The 20849-nt window shown below is 43.4% G+C and overlaps 1 protein-coding gene across 2 annotated transcripts; it reads right to left on the minus strand.

The window, feature by feature from the left end:
- Positions 1-6243: 6243 nt before the first annotated feature.
- Positions 6244-20846, minus strand: LOC100711255 (leucine-rich repeat-containing protein 30). 2 transcript variants are annotated; one of them, XM_025910230.1, is made up of 9 exons: positions 19731-20846; positions 18943-19483; positions 17150-17281; positions 15906-16019; positions 13195-13329; positions 13021-13047; positions 9155-9261; positions 9030-9078; positions 6244-8121 (listed from the first exon to the last, which is right to left on the minus strand). In XM_025910230.1, exons 2-9 carry the CDS (start codon positions 19108-19110, stop codon positions 7972-7974), a joined length of 882 nt encoding a protein of 293 aa, XP_025766015.1. In that variant the 5' UTR covers positions 19111-19483; positions 19731-20846; the 3' UTR covers positions 6244-7971. The 2 variants fall into 2 exon arrangements, with proteins under 2 accessions (XP_025766015.1, XP_025766016.1); XM_025910231.1 differs by lacking the exon at positions 19731-20846 and having other exon boundaries at positions 18943-19724.
- Between the last annotated feature and the right edge of the window lie 3 nt (positions 20847-20849).

Below are 20849 nucleotides of genomic sequence, written 5' to 3' on the forward strand. Positions count from 1 at the left end.
CGCTATATACATATGGACAGTATTAACATATGGAAGAAGATGTGTATATATATATAAAATGTACAATTTACAAGCCGTAAGTAATATGTAATAAATAGTGTTATGTATGTACAGTTGAGTTATTGCACATAGAATTGGTATTGCACAGTGGTGGTCCATAGAGGAAGTGGGAAGTGGGGGGCTGTGTTATTGGTGCATGTGTGAGTTCAGGGTGGTTATCACTTTGGGGAAGAAACTGTTTTTGAGTCTGTGGGTCTTTGTGTTGATGCACCTGTAGTGCTTCCCTGAGGGAAGCAGGCTGAACATGTTGAAGCCAGGGTGGGAGCTGTCCTTGATAATGTTTGCTGCTCTGCTGAGGCAGCGGGAGGAATAAATGTCCATCAGGGAGGGGAGAGGGCAGCCGATGATCTTTTGTGCTGTCTTGACCACACTCTGAAGCCTCACTCTATCCGCCTTGGTGCAGCTGCTGTATCATACCGTGATGCAGTAGGTTAGCAGGCTCTCAATGGACGAGTGGTAGAAGGTCAGCAGCAGGTTGGAGTTCAGCTTGTACTTCCTGAGGACTCTCAGGAAGTGCAGCCGCTGTTGGGCCTTCTTGATGACCGCTGAGATGTTTTCCGTCCAGGAGATGTCAGCAGAGATGAGGACACCAAGGAACTGGAAAGTGTGGACCCTCTCCACACACTCCCCGTTGATGTAGAGGGGGGCTAAGTCAGTGCTGTGTCTCCTGAAGTCAACAATGAGCTCTTTGGTTTTCTTGGTGTTCAGTGCCAGGTTGTTTTCTGAACACCATGCTGCCAACTTCAGGACTTCCTCTCTGTAGTCTGCCTCGTCTCCCTTTGAGATGAGTCCAACTACCATGGTGTCATCAGCAAACTTGATGATGAGATTGTTGTTGTGGGTTGAACTGCAGTCGTGGGTGTAAAGAGAATACAGGAGGGGGCTCAGCACACAGCCCTGTGGGGAGCCGGTGCTCAGTGTGTGAGTGGAGGAGAGATGAGGGCCGAGTCTCACAGTCTGGGGCCGGTTTGTGAGGAAATCCTTTATCCAGGCACATGTGAGAGGAGGGAGGCCAAGAGTGACCAGTTTGTTGATGAGGATGTCCGGGATGATAGTATTAAAGGCTGAGCTGTAGTCCACAAAGAGCATTCGGACGTAGCTCTGCCGCTGCTCTAGGTGACTCAGCACAGCGTGGAGGGCTGTGGCGATGGCGTCTTCTGTGGATCTGTTTGCACGGTATGCAAACTGGTGGGGGTCGAATTCTGGGGGGAGGTAATCCTTGATGTGCTGAAGGACTAGTCTCTCAAAGCATTTCATGATTACCGGTGTGAGGGCCACAGGGCGGTAATCATTCAGGCTGGTGATGGGAGACTTCTTCGGCACTGGGATGATTGTGGCTGATTTTAGACAGGATGGGATGGCTGCCTGATCCAGTGAGAGGTTGAAGAGTCTGGTGAAGATGAGGGTGAGCTGGTGTGCGCATGCTCTTAGTACCTTGCCAGGTACTCCGTCTGGACTGGCCGCCTTCCTGGGATTCACTGCTAGGAGCACACGTCTGACATCGTGCTCCGTTACAGTGAGTGGAGCGGCACAGGAACCAGGTGAGGATGAGGATGGGAGCAGGGCTGAAGCAGATGAGTGTTGCTGTTGTGGTGTTTCAAAGCGGGCGAAGAAGCTGTTTATTTCCTCTGCCAGCTGCACATTCGGATTTTCTGTTTTCGCAGTGCTGCCTCTGTGGTTGATGATGTCTTGCATTCCCTGCCACACCTCTCGTGTGTTGTTGCTGGACAGGTGGGACTCGATGTTCCTTTTGTGGTCTGACTTGGCTTTTTTAATCCCCCTTTTCAGGTCAGCTCGAGCAGCCTTGTACAGAGCTCTGTCACCTGACCTGAAGGCGGCATCACGGGCTTTGAGGAGTGAGCGGACCTCGCTGGTCATCCAGGGTTTTTGATTTGGGAAAACCCGAATGCTTTTGTCCACTGTCACATTTGCAGTACAGAACTTGATGTAGTCCAGAACTGATCCTGTGAAAGTTTCTAGGTCCTGGTGTTCAAATATGTCCCAGTCTGTCTCTGTGAAGCAGTCTTGTAGTTTGTGGAGAGCATTTTCCGGCCAGGTTGTAACAGTCCTTGTGGTGGGCCTGGCACTGCGCCTGAGGGGGGTGTAGGCTGGGGAGAGCAGGAGGGAGAGGTGGTCGGACTGACCGAGGTGGGGGAGGGGTATGGCTCTATATGCATGCTTGATGTTGGAGTAAACATGGTCTAGAGTGTTTTCTCCTCTGGTGGGACATTTGACATGCTGATAGAACTTTGGGAGTACAGGCTTTATGTTGGCCTTATTAAAATCACCTGCAATTATGTGAACACCGTCCGGGTGGGCCCGCTGCTGTTCGTTAATGGTGTTCAGCAGGATAGAGAGCGTCGTGTTTACGTTGGCATCGGGTGGAATGTACACAGCCGTGATGATCACTACTGTTAGCTCTCTCGGTAGAAAAAAAGGCCGGCATCTTACCGACATGTACTCAAGGTTCGGGGAGCAGTGACTGTTTATAATTGTCCCGTTGTTGCACCAGCTTTCATGCACGTAAATACAGAGCCCTCACCCCCTGCTCTTACCGGAGTCCTTTGTCCTGTCCCAGCGGAGCAGAGTGCGGCCTGCTAGCTGAACGCTAGCATCGGGTATTCCCGGGTGAAGCCAGGTTTCAGTGATGATCAAGGCACAGCAGTCACGAACATAGCGATTTCCCACTAGTCGTTTTGCTTCCTCTCCCTCCGTCTGCGCCTCCACCTAGTCCCGATAACAATCCACGGGGAGCCCGGTGGTCTCGCTATGTGATCTGGGATGTTGTGCGTACGAAGAAAGTCTAGTGAAACAGATGTTTGATGCTGGTCACCGATGTCTATGAGGCTCTGGCGGGTGTAGCAAACTTTGAAAGTAGAGCCGATGGTGCAGAAAAAAATAAGAAAGACATACAAACTAAGCAAACTAAACAAAAAAAAGGAGTACTGAGATGGAGAGCGGTAAGCCGCTGCAACAGTGTGCGCCGCCATCTTGTGTGCGCCACAAAGTATCAGGCACAGGATTCTCAACCACTCTCGGAGCAGAAAACACTTTCCTGTTCGCTAAGTCGTTCCCCAGAATCATCGCAACTCCGGGCACTGGCAAATGATCGCGCACCCCAACCGTTACCGAACCCGAAACGAGCGGAGATTGAAGAAACACATTGTGTAGTGGCACTCGCAGCACATCCATTTTTACTCCCCAGACAAGAGCATCCGAACCGCAAAAAGAGACATCAGAAAAAGGCAAAATACCCCTCAAAATAAGTGTCTGCGCGGCTCCGGTGTCACGCAAAATCGTGATCGGCACCCGATCCTCCTCCTTTCCGTTCAAAGAAACAAATCCTTCCGACACAAAGGGACGGTAGCTGTCATCAAGGCTGTCACTTCTCACTTCATTGTCAGGTGAAGTGGAAGCAGACATAGAACGAATGAAACCAACACTTTTCGGCTTCCTTACAGTGTGAGCCTGCTCCTTGCCTGTAGTGATGGACAAGCAGCGACGAGGTGACCGATTTCATGACAATAAAAACATTTGCGATCTGACACAGGAATAGCAGCAGAACGCGCCTGTCGCTTAGGAGAAACCCTATAACTTTTGGCATGATGAGTTGCGGAAGCGTACTCACAGCGCGCCGTCAAGAGTGCTGCACGATGAGTTAACACAAATTCATTGGCAAGGACAGCGGCCTTAGACAGTAACCCCACCTTCTGTTCATTAATGTACACCACAATATTTTCAGGGAGACATGTCTTACACTCCTCCAACAGGATCAACTCTTTCAGCTGAGTAAAGTTCTCCGCTTTACTGGCAGCCAACCACTTGTCAAATAATACAGCTTTCTCCCGTGCAAACTCCACAAATGTTTGACTGTCGGACTTGCGACACGCATGAAACTTCTGGCGATACGCCTCCGGGACTAATTCATAAGCTCGCAAAATAGTGGATTTGACAATCTCATGATCCAGACTGTCAGCAATGGAAAGACTCGCACAAACCTCCTGCGCTCTTCCTACTAATTTGCATTGCAACAGTAGACTCCAGACATCCTTTGGCCATTTTTAAGTGGTTGCAATGCGCTCAAAAGTAGTGAAATAGGAATCAACCTCTCCCTCCCTAAAAGGAGGTACCAAAATAATTTGCTTGCTAGCGTTAAACTGGTCTACAATGGAAGTGTCGGGGGTTGTACTTACAGGGACGGGAACAGCGTCCTTCGCTCGAGAAGGATCAAGCTCCATAGCTCGTATGCGAAGATGCATGAGCTCGACTTCCTTGGCCTCAGCCTCCAGCTCCACCTCCTTCAAGCGAAGGGCAAGCCTAAGATCTTCCGTCATCAAACCCGCCGCAGCCTGGCCAGTCGGGTCAAATTTAGGAGACTGAACAGTGACAGGAGCTTCCGCCCCCGACGTCATTCGCCCCTTGGAAGGTTTCGGGACGGCCCCAGCAGCTTCCAACCCCACCGCCATCCCCAAACTCCCAGACCCACTCGGCAAAGTTTTCATCCTCCCAAACACTCCCCTGTCCACCAGTTTGTCCACCAAACATTGTTTAATTTCCGCCTTCTTAGAATTCAACGGAACATCCACATTGAATAAATTAGCCACCAATAGCAAATCCGCTTTTGTGCACCACTCCAACTTTTCAATGGAGGGCTGTTGCGCAAAATCATCCATGTCAAACGACATCACGAGCAAAGCAAACACAACTCTGCAGACAACTAACCGCATATAATCACCCAGGGCCGCAAAAACTCGCGCCTAACACACAGACAAATGACACTCTCCTTTTCTTCCTCAATGACGTTCCCCCCACCGTAAACGCAAAAAGGAAATGAACCAATCACACGAAACCAAAAGGGACGAGCCCCCATTTATGTTACGCCCCTAGTCTAGGCATGTAGAGACGCACATAAGGTTGGAGGAGAGAGAGACAAATACCCGCCCTGATTCCCAAGCCAAACATCCAAAACCAGTTGTGAGTAAAAAAAGTGATTTTATTGAAGGTAATGAAGCATAGCTCCAGGATGAACCCAGGCCAAAATAATAAACAAAACCAACTAAGTCCCACCAGAGAAAATTAACTAAACCCTAGGAAAGAAACAAAACAAACAAATGACAATACTAACCCTTGCTCCCTAACCCGGAAAACAGGAGAAAACGGTTCCCAAAGAAAAAGGCGGCTCACCCCTTCCGCTTCAACCTATGGGTGCCTAAGCACTAAGTTAACACGCGGGGAGCGGCTCACACAAACACACAGCAAAAGTATAGGCTGGAAACCAGGGCCAGGACCGCGTCGGCTGTCAAACTGCTCGCTCGCTCGCTCGCTCCTCTCTCTCTCTCTGGCAGGAGCTGTCAGAGCGGCTTTTTGAACGCGGTCACGTGTTCCACGGTCCAATCAGCTGCTCACTACTCTTCATTAGGGGAGGGACCGGCAAAGAGTCTTAAGCACAGTAAAGAGACAGAACAAAAGAGCCCACACAGTGTTCTTATGGCCACAGCCGTAACACAAGGCACTGGCACATAATCAATCAATCAATCAATCTTTATTTATAAAGCACTTTTCATACAAAAAATGTAGCACAAAGTGCTTTACATGGTTAAAAGCAGCCCACCCCACCCCACCCTCCCACTCACTCCCCACACTCTCATTAACATAAGCCATGAAATACCTCTTTTGTGTAGTTTAAGGAGTGTAGAATGGATTGTTGTTGTAGGTTGGTTGGTTTTCAGTTCAAAACTGTACCTTTTGAACAAGGATAGAGACTCCCTATAAAGATTTATATTACACTCCTTTACCTGCAGATAGAAGTGTAACAGAATGCTTCACAAAATATTAAGTCATCCAAAGTGAAGTTCACTTAGAAGTAAATTAGCGTTTAAGAAAACACAAGACGCTAAAACGTAAGCTTAATTATTGGTGCATTCTGTACTCCTGACGTGACAGCAGACAAAAAATAAATACATTTAAACATTTCAGGACTTTCAAAGTTTGACAGTGCACCTGCTGCCATTCAAAATGGCAGCAGTCAATAAGAGATAAAACGACACGTCAAAAGCCATCAGAAGTTAAAACCAACAACTTGGAGTTGGTGACTTGGTTAAACCGACAGGCAGAAAAGAACAACAGAAGTACTTCAATCTCTCAATGCTAAACATGTGTAAATGAGAAAAAAAAAACAGGAACTTTCACTGGACCAAATATTCAGTTATCAACTCTCCAAGATTAGTTACATGGAAATGGTTACACGACACACACCTCACTTTGATTGCTAGCTGAATATTGGAAGCGGTTTCATTAGGTGAAGGTAAGTGCACCGTACACTCAGGCTGGACTTGTGCCAAAACTTTACATCCTTTCATAACAATGTTAGCATCAGGTGACAGAGGACAAACATGTCCACACTTTGATGTATGAATTGTGCATACAGAGGCAAATAATTCAAATAGGTTTTTTTAGATTGAAGCCTAAGCTTAAGATAAGACTGACCGAGGAGTTGAAGGTAAAAATGCATCTATGGGAAAAAAACAAATAGAGAAGATATCCATCAAAACACAAGTTTAGTGATAAAGTCTGAAGATTTGGAACACATTTAAATGAAGTTTTGTACAATGAACGCAGCACTGTCAAAGCCACGTGACGTATCACGACTAAAAGTAATGCATTATTCCTGACAGAGCTGCACATTTCAGCTCTGTTATTTCAAAACTGCAGTCAGACACCGTAAACTGTACCAAAAGAGAAGCCTGACAAATAGTGTCAATGAGACTTATGCGTTAGTTTAAAAATGAAGATCTGTGTTCTCACATCTGTCCATTCCCACTTTCCCACGCCATCAAGCTGTTTGTGTCATCACTGGTGTAGTCCAATCACCTTCACCAGTCTAACCGCCACACACCTCTATCTAAATTCTGTTCATCAAGAAATCATGTTCATTCTTTCTAATGATCTCCCCTTAAGTTATTGAATCATTTTGTTAAGGTTGTAGAAATGTGAGATAACAAGAAACTAAAACAATCTTCTAGTTTGTTTTTCTGAACTTGTAGAAATGTCACATGCATATGTGGTTATGTGGTTATACAGGTACAGATTTATTTAAATATAACCAGTGCATATATTGATGATCTGTAACAGCTGAACTCTACCTCACTGAGTAAGAAGATTAGTTAGATAAAACTGACATCATATGTAAACCCTCTGCTCAGGTTCTAAAGGTCTTTGGAAGAGCTATACAGGGGGGGAAATGCAGTGCCAAATTCTGCATAATCAATACAGTTAAAAAAAATTTCCAGTTCAATGAATTCAGATGAGCTGAAATATGACAGGAAGTGTCAGTAAATGAGTCCTAAGAACAGAGATAAGAACCACTAGCTGACCGTATTCATCTGGATCTTGTTTGATGATGTAAGATCAGAACATGAGGACTAACTGAGCTGAGCCTGTTTCCTGAGCATCGTTTACTCTGCAGGTAAAACTACCACATGCTAAGGTATGGCTCAAGTTTGCTGATGTCAACCAGAAGAACATGATCACATGGTGAAGCTTGGGGAAACTGGTCTGAGGGTTAATCGGTGCTCGACCTTACTGTCCAGTCCACTTATCAGTGCTGGCAGTCATGTGTGAACCTCTTCAGGAATTCAAAGTTACTTCTCCTTAAGAAGAATTTTACTAGTCTACATACATCCATTTGGACACATGATAGGTGTCTGCTCAGTCATCTAAACCTGCCCCTGTTCCAAGCCCACAGGTTGTTTAAGAACAAAAAAAGCCCCGCCACGCACAAATCAGTAGGGTGGTTATAAGTCCCATCTGCAGCTCTAAGGTAGTTTAAAAACTCCTGCTTCCTATTCAACACTTTAAATAGTTAAAAATGTATTGAAAAAGTTCTAAATCCATTTCTTAGGTTGTTACAAGCTACCCAGATCTCAGGTAGTTAAAAAGTGCACTGAGCCCGCCCTCCAGCACTTCCTTCACCGGTTTTAGCAGCGGGTTGTGGACAATGTGAAGTCCTTTATCCAGAGGATGGCAAGCAAGCTTCTCCAGCCGGGACAGCTGGTGCATCTCCTGAAAGTAATCATTGTGTTTATCATCAATAAAGTCATCAATATTATTATTATCATCATCAGTATAATCAAAGTCATCACCATGCTTTCAGCACCACTATCACCATTATTAATAATATTATCACAGACTTGTGAAAGAGAATGAAGGCTATGGAGAGACAGACAGACATACATCTTATGATTCATTATACCTAACCCTAACCCTTTACATGGTGTTAGGGTCTAGGTTTAATATGGGAAAGAAATAGCTGTGCAGTGTTACCAGTGCCATGAATACGTTCATTTAAAAATCTGCATCTTGCATTTATTCAGGTTACCTTTGTCTAATGTTAACATTTGTTTAAATAAACACGTCAGTGTGTGCATAAAAAGAGGGGGAAATCAAGAAAGGGGCAAATACATTTTTCATGGTATTGTACTTGAAATACATGTTAGAATTGAAGGCTGCTGTGAGAAATGCTGTTGTGTGCATATGTATGCAGACACGCTTGAAAGCTTTTGCTGTTGAAGTATAGCGGACCAAAAGGTTGGCACGACATGCAGAGAGAGTCTTTTTCCTTTTACTGAGAAAGACTGCCTGTGAGCTCGCCTTTCATGTAGCCATGCTTCATACAGCTCTAGTGTAATGTGCACAGGGCAGGGTGAAATAAACTAGAGTTAGAATAAATTAATGGTCAAAGTGTTGAACTAATTTTCATCAATAACTTCTGTTAGCATCTGTTAGCAGGTTTAAAGACAGGCAGGCTGATCACACAGCTTTAATGTGAAGCCTGGATTGGAGCCCTGTACTGGAGATGCCAGGGTACCAGTTGTCATCAATATCATAATCACCATCATCTCTGAAGATATCGATGACCATTACTATCAAAATGAGTGTCATCATCGTCCTTTACCAGTGTAGCTGTTTACCTGTGGAACATCCTTGATGTCGTTAAAGTTGAGATTCAGTAACTCCAACCTGAAATCAAATCAAATACAAATGTGATACACACACACACCACTCCAGTGGGGAGGCATTAAATGGATGTGGTTACCTGGTGAGGCAGCAGAGGGCCTTGGGCAATGAGTGGATGCTGTTTCCCTCCACAATGAGAATTCTGAGCTCCACGAGAGCCTGAATGTTCTCTGCCAGGTTCTCTAGCTCTCCCCTATACGTGACCCTGACCAAATGCTGCAACAGCTGGACCCACAACAACAACCTGAAAAGGTCAACAGTGCTGCAGGAATGCGATCTCATGCAGCAGAGACGGAGAGCACTAAAACCTAAGGCCCGGTTCACTACACGGGGGAAAATTCTCAGACAGCTTCAGCTGACAGAGCTGTGACGAGACGCCCGCCAAGCCCGAATGAAAAGTAAGGCCGAGCAAAAGAATGCTGACCTTGATAACTCTGCATTTACATTGTGCAGGACAGTGATGGACCAACACGGCAGCAAAATGGGCGTGACAGAGACAGGAGGAGCAACTGAGGTCAACAGGCACCTCAGAATGGACAAAAACACAGAAGAAGATGCAGGTTTCACCTGCAGTGAGCATGGACATTGGAGAAAGGACTGCCCCAATTGGGGTCAGAACCAGGATGGACAGAACTTTGAGCAGCAGCAGCAGCAGCAATGGTCGCAAATAGACTGAAAAGGAGGAGGGCAGGACCCCAGGGGATGCTTCAGGCTGTGGTTTACCCAAGACACCAGAACAGGAAAGTGATGAGCACAAAAACACACAAACACACACATCTACATACACTGATGAAAAGAAACACACACATGAACAGATGTGCACTTGTTTTTTGAGTGAGAAATGACACACACACACACACACACACGCACACAAATTGAAATGCTGATTCACTGAGAAGTGATCCACACACATACACATACACATGCACACGCTTGTGCAACGGAGAGTGATGCGCACACACACACACGCTGACGCAATGAAGAATGCTTTGCTAACAAATGCTTATGCTGATATGCAAAATGCTGCACACAAATATCCCAATACATAATTTTTATGAGGAGCCATTGATTACCATTGATTACTTAAAATGTGTTTTATGTCACCCAAAGGGCATTTATGTAGATTTTAGGGGTAAGGTCTGAAACAGTTTGGTTATGAAAACAATGTCTGTGCGTGATGTCTGTTTATGGCTTAAGGCCTTGACTGAATTCTTTGCTGTGCTTCACACAGCCCTGATGAGGAGCAGAGGCACAGAGTGAAAATGATGAATTAATAGTGTAAGTTTTAGGTCGAAGTACCGCATTTTCTGTGATTGAGATTTAATTCAAGGAGGAACAAAAGGTGCTACGGTACCTGAGGTTCTCATTCCCACACAATATTGTCCCGGCAGGAGGCAAAACGTTCCTGTGAATTTCTGGTTGATTTTTTGGTTTTGCTTAGTGCTAGCTTGATTTTATCAGTGAGCTTTGGGTTGTGTTCTTTCTCGTAAGCGAGAGAGGGATAGTTTTATGCTTGGACATGTCTGCAACGGGCCCTAGTTTGTGTTGTTTTTTAGTATTTTGTTGGTTACGTCTGTTTTCGTTTTTGTTACAGTGCACTGAGATAAGAACATCTGAGAGGTGTGATCCACCGATGGTGATATTTTGTGAGTTCATGATTTAACAATCAGCTCTTTAAACCAGGCCTGAAAGATTGAAATTTAAAGCGCTATAAAATATTATTACTGAAAACAGTTGCAAAGTGTGTTTCTCCATGATTGTAATTGGCTTGAGAGAAATTCACTTATAGGGGACACTGATCACATGAGAAGTCCTGAGTCTAAAAGGATTGCAGCGAGTCAATCCAGTCCAAAAAAACAAGGAATTGTTTTCCTTTAAAATGATGACGTCATCTTGCTGGTGATGGATACTCGAATAGGTCGCGCGTGAGACTCCATTATCAGCAACATCTGGTATGAATGTGTGTGAAGGAATGCATGTGACTGGACTGGGATGGACTGATGACTAAAAGTTTTGACTGACTTGATACTGAAACAAAGACTGCACCAACTTTAGGATTAGTAAATTCCAACAAACAATTCACCCAGCCGGCAAGAGAAGGGTGGATGCTTTGCTTTGTTTTGTTTTGTTTTTGCAGGAGCAGGAGGATAAGAGAGACTGAAGAGGAGACGGTAGCTTCACATGAGAGTGTGGAACTGCAGATTTAACTCGTTGGTTGCTAATGCTAATTTTGAGTTCTGAGATATGATGTCACTAACCTTCTCTTTTAATTTTCTAGCTCCGATGGATTGACACATGGGAGTGTGTCAAAAAGGGGGGAGTTGAGTCTGAACATCAAACAATGGTTTTATGAACAGTTTATGACTTTATTTGTGTGTTTAATAATTTAGGTATGGTAAAACTTAAGCTTATAGTGTGTTAGACTTAGAAATGGTTCATTAATTTTTGATTTCTTTTACACACACATAGATTATGATTAGAATAAGTCCCTGGGTCAGAGAGTCCTGAACATAATATTTTAAACCAAATTTGAATCATTAGAAGAGCAATGGATAACAACATTAGATTATCAAGGCTAGGGAGAGAGGTGTTTTGGTTTTCTGTCTCTTACAGAGAGAGGAACAGACACCAGACGAGGACACGGAGATATGAGGACCTTCACAGCAGAGACAGATGTAGGGACTGCCGAAACAGCAACTGGGGTCAAGTGTCATGGCGTTTGGGCTCCTTGAGAAGATGGATCCCATAAACACAGCAATAACCATGAAGGGGTTGGCGAAAATCTAGGAACACCAGACCAACGAGGTTCGAGAGGCTCTTGGCAAAAAGGGGGACACGGCGGTGACCCCAAAAAAATTACACAGATCTTTGTTTGAAATCGGGGCAGAATAATCCCCTGATCTGTGCAACGACTAAAGGGTGGTCTAACCCCGGAGGTCGAAGAAAGAAGCTGAGAATCACCCAACTGGAAGATACTGGTAGCTGCAGCAATAAAATAAAGGTTAAAAGCTCCTTAGACAGAGGTTCTAGTCTGAGTACATTTGAAAGGTATAAGGTGGCACAAAAATGGGAGTGGGAAACTGTAGCACCAAAATAAAGCTGTGGGAGAATTGGGGAGTGATGGGAGTGTCATCTGTAACTGCTGTTATGGTTGTAAATCTAATTTTTCTTGCATCTGAACTGCGTAAACACAGAGGTCATCCCACATATGGTCCACCCGTTAAAGGGGGACAGAGGGCCTCAGGACCAAGAAGAGCTGGACCTTGTAACGCTGGAGTGTATGTTATAAGTGATCTCTTTTTTAAGAGATCAAAAGGGGGAATTGTGAGATTATTCTGTTATCATATGTTACCTTATATCTGTAATCAAAGTAGTTGAATTATGATATTGCTGTAGGTCATATTATACCCCTTAATATAGAGTGTGTGATCAGTATGTAGTTTTAGTTTGCATTATACTTCTGACTTAAAAGAGTGTGAAAATCATTAGATCTATTTGATTGACCTGTATTACTCGACACTGTTGAATGTGTTACACTGTTTCTTGACATTTCATACTGCTGAATCATGAAGAGAATGTTGTGTGCAGGAGACCTTGTGTCTAGAATAGAAGAAGAGAAGACCACATTCCATACCCCCACCTTTCCAGAGAGCAGAAAGACAGGGAGTCGAGGTCATAACTTAGGCGCCGTAAGAGAGAAAACATGTGAATGTTTAGGCTTTTTATGACTAGGTGGGGGCTACTAGAGGCTATAAAAGGCTGAGTAACCCGTCACCATTTTGAGACTTGCTGTGACCCTCTGCAGGCAGGTCTCCCCATCATGATGGTTCTTATGCTCTTAAGTGTTGAATTATATGGAAATAAAATATTGTTGATTGAGCATTTATACACCGAGTATTGTCCTTCCTTCAGCCCAAAGATTAAAAGAACTGGGAGATTTTAACAACGGTTACAGGCCAAGTGAAGGAACACCTGGGGGTTTTTAAACACGTTAGCTAATCCTCTCTGAATCTTCTACAGGTATTTGTACTGAATAACCAGACTACTAATTCCAGACGTTAGCACAAGTATACATACACAGTATTTAGAGCTCGTGATACTAGCCCCACATGAACATACCAGAGCCTTCATGTTGTAGACACAGCCCGGGATGTGAGTGATGAGGTTGTGACTGAGGTTGAGCTTCCTCAGTTGGGTCAGATTAGAGAGAGAAGCCGGCAGCGATGACAGCTGGTTGTTGGCTAAACTCAGGACCTAGAACAGGTGGTTTAGATAACTTCATATATTACTCCTGTTTTCCACTGCAACGTCCAGTAAGCCTCAGAATAAGTGGATCAAAAATACTGTTGACTTATTTTTAGGTGTATCCAAAATCTTGTGTTGCACTGTTTAGCTCCAAACCAAAAGCAAAGCAAACTTTGTGCTATTTTAAGGGAAAAGACTTACTGGAAAATAAAGTGAGGTTGTGTAATCCTCACTTTAAGTTTCTTTGTGACAAAACTTTGTTCTAAAAACAGTCAATAAAATTTTCGACATAAGAGCTTCATCTAAAGGTCTGAAATTGTATTTAAGCTCTAATTCAAGGCAATAAATGAATTCAGCTTATGCGTAAGTTCAATAAGGAAGTTCTGTAATCACTCATCTGCTTGTTTTTACATGACTACCGCTTTCCCACACTGTCAATACTGACATCATTATTCTAATCCAATCATCTTCTTGCCTGCCTTCTTTGAGCCAATCAGCTTCACATGGTTTAAATCTGTGCTCACTGTCATTCTTCCTTTCAGACTCTCTTCCGAGCATCCCGCCTTCCCCCCATATCCACCTCAGACACCTCAGCCAGAGCTCTATTCAAGCCTCAGTCTTCATCTTCACCACCAGCATCTAGACCCCTGTTCTAAATCCTGTCACTGCTGGGATTCAGTTCTGCTATGATGGGTCATCAGAGCCTAATCGCCAAATACATCCATTTCTCTATCTCAATAAAACATGTTCAGTTCTTCCAAGTGATTTCTCCTTATTGAAATACAATAACAAAATTATCAAATTCGATTCAATAGATTCCCTGCTGGCACAATACCCTGACCAGGTGTTTAAGCCAGGATCAGAGCTTACTGCTACAGGCCACATTCCTTTCATAGCTAAGGACCTTTAACTGACAATTCTGTGAATCTGTTCTGTTGTTTCCTAAAGGTCTCTTTATTATTTTGTATTCAGTGGCCTTCTTTCTGTTTATGCCATGGTTTCGGACATATTGGGTTTGCTTTGTTTTTCATTTCCTCTCTTCCTTGTTAAGGACAAAACCATCTAGGTCAGGAGGAGGTCAGGACCAGCAGGATGGTAAGCATGCAGCAGCAGAGGGGCATGGACAAAATAAGAAGGAGCACTCGGGGAGAAGCAGAGATGATAGCTGGCACCTCAGCGCATTCATTTCATGTGCCAAGCTGCATATGTGCTACCCAGTCCAGCAAATCTGCACATCTGTGACAAGAGTGAGCACCAACATGTCTTCTATGCCCAAAGGAGAATATGCTGAACAGCTATCCAACAGCCTTTGAGGAGGACCACTACCTCTGGCCAGATGCCATGACCAGTTGATGAAGTGTGTGGTAAATACATTTTCAGTACAGATCTGCAGCCAAAGGAAAATCTCCTTTGTTAGGGCTGGAGAGAAGCCTCAGCTAAACTCTAGAGTCTAGACCATAGGAGATGAACTCCAGTCCTTGAGAGCCAGTATCCTGAAACTTTTCCACGTGTCCCTGCTGCAACACACCTCAATAAAATTAGTAGGTCATCAGCAAGACTCTAGCAAGACACTATAGACCTCTCTAAAGTACCAAGAACATGTAAATCAGTGCCAGCGGAGCAGCTTGAGAACAAACAAAGGGGTAGGCCATCAAATCTGCCACTGAAGTCGCAGAGAGAGCCTGCAGGTAGATTTGGATCAAAAGGATGGGTCCTCACTTCATGACCTCAGAAAACATCACTGATGATGTGTCCCCTGTGTATGCATCTACAAACTGCTTCTCTGTCATTTTGGATGTGTGACAATGCAGGATCAAGTGAATGAGGCCCAAGTCACACAGCCCTAGAGACGATTCTGTGGCAATCATCAGTCATGAGGGAAAATGAGTATTCCCCACATGGTTGGCAAAAATCTTTATATATTACACATATTTAAATGGAAATGAGAGACTTGTCTGCAAATACCGTCCAGCTATTCTCCGACCGGTCGTGGAACAGACACAAAATGGAAAATGAGTTCCCCTTCAAAGTAAAAGTTACCCTTTTTTTAAATATAGTGGCTGCAGTTCTGACAAACAACTTTTATTTTGAAGGCAAACGTTCCCCATTTCTGGTTGAAAATTATTGCACTATTGAGTATTTGCAGGCAACAAGGAAAACTACAGACAACTATGGCAACCAGAGCAAAACACGAGGAGGTTTTTGTATCAGGTACACTATAAATGTGGCCTACCTCTCCTCCAGCCGCTGAACAGAAACCACACCCCACAAACACCATCTGAACCCAAACTATTTAGTGCATCAAGTGGATCAAGTGACTTCTTCAGTCTCAGGAAGAGACTGAAGAAGTCACTCGAATGAGTGATAAAATGTTTCTCCCACTGAAAACGTTACATCCAGATGAATAGAATCAACTTTTGGAGATTTACTTACCTGGATGATTGAGCATGCATCAAAACGTCAAGCATATTTACCTGCTAAAATAAAACCTGCACAACATTTTAAAGAGCTGTTTTCAGGAGCAGTGATCACAGTAGCAATGTCAGTAGCACTAAAGTGAGAAGCTGAAGAATTTTCAGCAGTACCTCCAGCTGTGTACAGGCGCCCAGCTCTTCAGGAACCTCTTTAAGTCTGTTTCTGTAGGCAAATAAAACTCGGAGTTTCCTCAGCTGACCGATCTCTGGTGGCAAACTGCTCAGCTGCACACACACAACAACACACAAATAACACCAGGAACAAGCATCTTACCATAAATATAAGCTAATAGATATAAGAGAAGCCATTCCTAGAAAATGAAGTGAAAGATTCAAGAATTCAACTCTTCACAATGTGCCCTGAAATCCAGATTGAAATATAGAATAATGATAGATACTGGGAAAATAAAACTCTGAATAAGAGACTTTATCAAGTGTTGAGAGTTGAAAATTTCCTGTTTATAAAACATTTCACAAACAGGTTTAGCTCACAGGTTAAGCAAGGCTAACAGCATATGACAGAAACAGCCTGCTGTGCATGCTGGCACTACTCAGGGCTCATTATGCTGCTGAAGGTTGAAGGAGGGTGGAGGCAGAAACTGGACCCTGGCAGATTTCAGTGGGGATTAGAACTTTTATTTATCCAGGACACCGAGCAGCTGCACAGGAGGAGGAGGCAGAAGGAGGGATGGAAGGGGGTCAGTGCCTCGCTCATAGGTACACTACATGGCTTTTACTTTAAATTAAGACTCTGATGCTGCTAATAGGTCATTTCACTGATTGAGCACATGAACATCAATATGCTCTCACTGGTTAGCTTGTGAAAACACCTGGATAACACCTGTTACAGAGTAAAAGATTTGGATGTTTATCGGGCTTCAGCGAGAGACTCTCATGGTGCATCATGGGAAATGTAGGATCTGGTGTTTGTGTAATAGTATGCCTGTCCTCTCCCCTGCAACACCTGTTATCTAATAAGATGATATAATTTCATGTAAGAGCTGCTTTTAAAATCACTGCATTAAGCGGTTTAACAGGGTTCATGAGTGTTTCCTTAGTTTTTTGTACAATCAAGGGTTACTGTTGATCAACATGAGAGAAAAATATCTATGTGTGTGGTGTGTTACATGAGTGTTTTCTTGTGTAATTTTGTATTTGCTTTCATTTCCATCCTCATATGTTCTACCATAAAATAAACATCTGGGTTAAAAAATGTTAGCATCATACGTTTGAATTATTCTATAACCATGTGGGATTCAGTCTTTGAATGAGTCCTGACAAACTCCAGCGATGTCACACGTTTAATACTAAAATGGTTCAGTGGAGGAGGAGTGTCAGGTATCAGGTGTGTTTACCTGGTTACCCCACAGATTGAGGACCACCAGGTTAGACAGCAGAGCCAGCTGAGAAGGAAGAACAGTCAGGCTGTTGAGAGACAAATTCAGCTTGTCCAACTCCAACAACTCCCACAGTTCATCTGGAATCTCCTGTAGAGTGAAACAGAAAAGGAAGCTGTTGCTTTCCATTCAGAATTCACCACACAGCTGGAAAAGTTCTCACAGCACTGTTCTTTAGTGTGTATATTTAATCAGCCCTCCTTAAAGTATTTTTTACATCACAAAAGAGAGAAAATGCAGCTGACATGTGGAAAGCCTGATGTTTGAATGCTCCTAAATGTTGCTCGATAAAACAGCTTAATCATTAAAAAGAATAATAAATATTTCAACCAGTTACCAATAATGTGCCTTAAATGTCCTCTCCTGTTGAAACAAGCTCATATTTTCATTGTTTAAAAGTATTTCAGTATTTATTAAGTAACACGAGCCCAAAAACATGTTGTGCTGTACTATGTAAAGAGAAAATGCCCATCGTTTCATCACATGGTGTGATTACTGTGTGAAAAGTCACTGATAAATGTCGCGCTGGCACTGATCTAATGCCAGAGGTTAAACAAAGATAAGGTTACCAAAAACTGAAAACTAATGTGCATTTCAGAATTATACAAAAAGGCCTTTTTCGGGGAACACAACATGGGGTAACAGTTTAAAGCTGTTCTGCAGTAAATGCGGTTGATCGGGCCATGAAAGCTGGTGCTACTAACTCCAACAGGTGTTTCTGGATTACTTACAGCCCCCTCTGTCTGCATAAAAGCAGTGTTGGAACACACTGTGGTACCATACCCTCGTCTCTCTGCTGTTTGTGCTAATGGAAGCTCCAGGTGGAGGCGACCGTTTGTTGAAGACTGAATGGGGCTGGCTATAGATTGGGACCACCCTGACGCTTGCTACCTTTAATAAAATATTTGATTGCTGTGAAACCGCAAACCCTTGGCAGTGTTGATCTTTCCTTGGGAGCAGGGAGTGGAGCCGTTATTCTTTTTCTTTTTTTGGTTGCCTCTGGGTTCCGCCTAGGCGGGGATTTAACAAGTTGATGATATCTTTTTTTTTTAACTCCGACTGCTTGTTTGTACTATGCTTTCATTTCAGATTGCAAAGAGACATTAAACTGCATAATTTTCAATATAAAACTTCTAAAACTTTTGACCTGAGTGTATATAACAGGAATCTCATCACCTGTTGCACAGTATTCAAAACTATAGGTAGTGGGTGAGGTTTCAATTGGCTCTGTCTTGCCAGTTGTATTCAATTCAATTCAGTCTTACTTATATTGCACCAAATCACAGCAAAAGTTGCCTCAAGGCCTTTTATATTTGAAGCTAAAATCTCTGCAGTGATTCAAAGAAAACAGTCAAAAGCCCAACAATCATAAGTGGATTTGCACTTGCTCATAGGCAGCAAGAGATGGAAAGCAGGCAAAGGAGTATGATTAAGGCTGGCATGAGGAACCAGATGCTGTCAGTAGTAGCAGGACTGGACCAGCTGAAGTGCCTGAGTGGTTGGAAAAACACATTTTAAAATCATATCTGAATAACTGACTGTGTGCCCAGAAGGATGAAACAGGTGTTGATTACAGTGCAGGCTGATGATGGAGCTTCATCCTGCACCTGAGATAATACTTGGATCTCACAAGGCTAAACTCTGAATGTATAAGTGTAGACACCAGGATGCGTGCTTGTACATTATTAATTGAAACCACAGAGATGGCAGCAGTGGCCATCTGTGCCTTAAAGCAGGTGTTGCTGTCATACCTTCAGACCTCGGCAAGCCAGGCTCAGAACATTGTATCCAAACTGTTTGATGGTGAATCTTCGTATTCTGTCTGCTGATGTCAGACTGTCCTCCCTCCCTTCGCTCCTCCTCTTCTCCTCCTTCATCTCTTCTGTACACACCATTCCTCCCATCTCCCCTCCCCACATTCCTTGTTCACAGAGTTCAGAGAACACAGCTAATTAGTTTTCAAAAACTCAACCAGCTGTGTGGTGATGAAACCACATGTTTCTCTGCTGTGGGACAGATGTTACATGTGATTGTGTTCAGAGACCAGAACCTCTTGTCTAGGTGTTGTTCTAATTTTCAAATGAATTTCTACAATATAGATGTTGTGATGTTCAGGTGTCTTATTTTCCTAACAGGCCTCAGATCAACAGATGTGATCAAGGTTGAAGACAGCTGTTTTTCCAGTGTCTGTCTGGATGTTTAGTGTCCAGACGTTTTTCTGCTGTCCAGAAGTTCCTCAAATCTCCTCTCTCGTCTCTGGGACAAGGAGTCAGTTGCATTTAAGCTCACCTCCTGTAGGTTAGAAACAGATTTAAAATCCACACACAGTGGGCAAGGTCGCATTGCACGTGTCACCAATTTTCTAAGTAAATATATTTCTAAAGGTGCTGCTGACATGAAATTATCACCTGATGTCAGTAACAAACCATCCAATCCTCACATGCAAAGAAATCAAACCACAGATGTCCATAAATTATGTGTAATAATGAGAAATGAGACAATACTTGAAAAAAACATTACAGACAGTTTGATATCCTACCTCATTAAACATCTGGACATGTTACAGCAACGCAAAGCAGAAGGATCAATGACCGATCAGCCTATTGGCAAATTCATGGCATAAACAAGCGGCTGTTTATCTGGCACTGACAGAGAGACGGACATCAAGCTTGAGAAAAGGAAGGAAGTCTATTTAAGGAAGAATGCACACACACACACACACACACACACACACACACACACAGCTGCTCCTGTCAGTCTGGTGCACACTCTCTGACACCAAACTCAATAATCAGGTCATTTCCAAAACAACCATGAGAAACTAAATGCAAAGAGTCTAGTTCCGCCTACAGCTGAATGTGACTCCGCAGTAATACAAATGAGTTAAATGTTAATTTATTGTTAACAAAAGTAAGAGAGTCCTCTAACTTGTCTCTACATCACCTCCGTCCTCCTGGCTGTGACCCACATATGAATCTTAGCGCTCCATGAAGGGCGATGTGTCAGTAGGACAGAGCAGAAAAGAGACAGCCAGAGAAAATAAAGAACATAATCATTCTAACTAGCACATATCAATATTTGGATCCAGGCCTTAACTGCTCTGAATCTGTGATCTGTCTGCAACCACATTTAAAAAGTAACTTAAAATGCATTTAGTTCATTTCTAGAGTGTTAAAGTCATTTTAGCATCCCCTTTATTAAATATAAACATTATCTCAGAGATAGAATAGAATAGAATAGAATAGAATAGAATAGAATAGCCCTTTATTGTCATTGTACATGTACAACAAAATTATGGGTGCTCCACACCAACTTTGCAGGAACAAAATATAAATAGTAAGACATCAGGAACATATACAAAACAAGACAAAGGCACACACTGGAGAACAAAGTGCTTGGAGGTAGTGCAAAGGACTTGGTGTGAGTGTGTCAGTGTCCTGAGTGATGAGGGTCACTCAGACCATGGCACAGATCGGTGAGTTGAGGTGAGTTTGTTAGCAGTCTGAATGGCCCGAAGGAAGAAGGGCATCAGTGACCAACATGTTTCCATCACTGTGACTGTGTGAAAACGATTTACCATTGATCAGTGTGCTTCCCGGTCCACTCTGTTATATTCTGCTAATCTGCCATCTGTGTCATTTTGTTAAACGTGAAGATA

Source organism: Oreochromis niloticus, linkage group LG9, assembly GCF_001858045.2.
Source record: "Oreochromis niloticus isolate F11D_XX linkage group LG9, O_niloticus_UMD_NMBU, whole genome shotgun sequence".
In the NCBI taxonomy this organism is placed as follows: Eukaryota; Metazoa; Chordata; class Actinopteri; order Cichliformes; family Cichlidae; genus Oreochromis; species Oreochromis niloticus.